Raw genomic sequence first — 1,828 nt, 5'->3', positions numbered from 1 at the left:
GTCCCTGGCTGGCTCCTGCAGCTGCGCCATTGTGAGGCAGCTGAGCAGTGGCCGGGACACCAGAACCGGGGTCAAACCCACTACAGACGATGGCCCTGTGTGTGGAAACGGGTCGTAGTGAAAGACACAGCTCACTGGCACCATGGGGTGTCCATGTGCAAACGGGGAAGAGCACCCCACACGCGGAGAGCAGCGCGGCTGCCGCACTGGGCACGCTGGGGACGGGGGCGTGCAGCCTCCGAGGGGAGGTGGCTTTGAACCTCAGGCACAGCGTCGGGGTCAGAGACCCCTGGGCCCCAGGACAGGGCTGGGCCGTGGCTCTTTGGGGGGCCCTCGGGGCCGTGCCCGCGCAGGCAGGGTGCCCCCGCAGTGGCCTCACGGCATCTTCTGCCCCTGACACATTTGCCATTTCAGGTGAGCAAGATCAGCCTGGTGGACCTGGCCGGGAGCGAGCGGGCCGACTCCACGGGAGCCAAGGGCACGCGCCTCAAGGTAGGGCAGAGCGCCGGCCCCGCCGGGCCCTGTCCCCAAGCTCGGCTTGCTCCAGGGGCCCATGCGGGGGCACGGAGCGGCCAGCAGGCAGAGGCCACCCCGGTGGGAGCGCCAGGCCCTCCGCGGCTTTCCCGACAGAAGACACGGCTGCGAGGTGGCGGTGCGGGTGCCTGACCAGCGTCCTGAGGGGACGCCATCTGGGCCCAGCAGTCTTAGGTGTCAGGAAGGCGTTTGCTTCCCTTAGGGCCTTGTGGTCCCGCCGGCCTGGTGGGTGGGAAGAGGCCCTGGAAGCTCCCGGGCGGCCCATGTGAGGTGCTGCCAGGATTCCCAGGGAGCCGAGGAGACGTTGGGTGAACCGCACGCCCGGCCAGGCGGGCCTCTGCCCGCTGCCCGCCACCCGCCGCGGCCGCCCGTGTCCCCAGGGCCCAGCGCAGTCAGCGTGCAGGAGGCGCCTGAGGCTTCCTAACGTCCTGCCCGTCTCCCTCGCAGGAGGGAGCCAACATCAACAAGTCCTTGACCACGCTGGGGAAGGTCATCTCTGCGCTGGCCGAAATGGTGAGTGGCTTCGGGTTCCCGGAGCCAGGCTGGTGGGTGGGACCGTGGAGGCGCCTCCCCGGCCTGCCTGCGGGGTGCTGGGAGCCTGTCACATCTGCTGTGGCGAGAGGTTCTTGGGGTTCAAAGGAAAGCCCGGAGACGCTGGGGGTATGTCGCGGGGTACGTCACGGGGTACAGATGGAGTAGTGATTCCTGTCACTCGTCAGAGCCTCGGTTTCCCACCTGTAAAATGGAGATGTGCCGCCTTCCTCACGGGGCCCCTCTGAGGGTCCCTGTGGGCTATGGTGACCTTGCTGGCTGGCGTCCTTCCGGGAGGTGGTCAGCTCGGCCTCAGTCAGCCCAGCCCAGCTCCAGCCCCCAGAGGGAGCCCGTGGCCCGGGCCCACGGGGGTCGCACCCGCTCGCCGGCAGGGCCTGGACTGGCCAGGGCAGGACAGAGCGCAGGAGACCCCGCCGTCCTCTGAAATGGTTGGGGCCGGGGAGAGCTGACGAGCGACAGCAGCCCCAGAGGCTGCACTGTCGTTTGGCCAGACTTGCGGGACCTGCTCAGGGCAGGCGGCGGTGGCCGGGTGGCGCGCTCGGGCCTCTCGTGCCCCTTCGCCCTCTGGGGCCGGCCTGGCCTCGCCCGCACCCTGGGGCCCCAGCCTCGCTTCAGATCTTCAGACTCTTTCCTTCTTTCTTTTCCAGGACTCTGGGCCCAACAAGGTGAGCGGCTCGCTTCGGCTCGGGGGCGGCCTCGTCCACCCTCACGGGCTCGGGGCTCGGCACCCGCTCCCTGCCAA

General features: G+C 69.3%; 1 protein-coding gene across 1 annotated transcript in view; it reads left to right on the top strand.

The window, feature by feature from the left end:
- Window positions 1–1,828, top strand: part of KIF1A (kinesin family member 1A) — a 58,814-nt gene that overhangs the window by 9,108 nt on the left and 47,878 nt on the right. Inside the window, 3 exon segments of the mRNA XM_023521080.1 lie at window positions 415–492; window positions 982–1,047; window positions 1,734–1,751. Coding sequence (XP_023376848.1) covers window positions 415–492; window positions 982–1,047; window positions 1,734–1,751 — 162 coding nt within the window.

Source organism: Pteropus vampyrus, unplaced genomic scaffold (genome assembly GCF_000151845.1).
Source record: "Pteropus vampyrus isolate Shadow unplaced genomic scaffold, Pvam_2.0 Scaffold291, whole genome shotgun sequence".
Lineage (NCBI taxonomy): Eukaryota > Metazoa > Chordata > Mammalia > Chiroptera > Pteropodidae > Pteropus > Pteropus vampyrus.
Note: the sequence above shows the minus strand (reverse complement) of the source record. Positions and strands in the feature narration are given on the sequence as shown.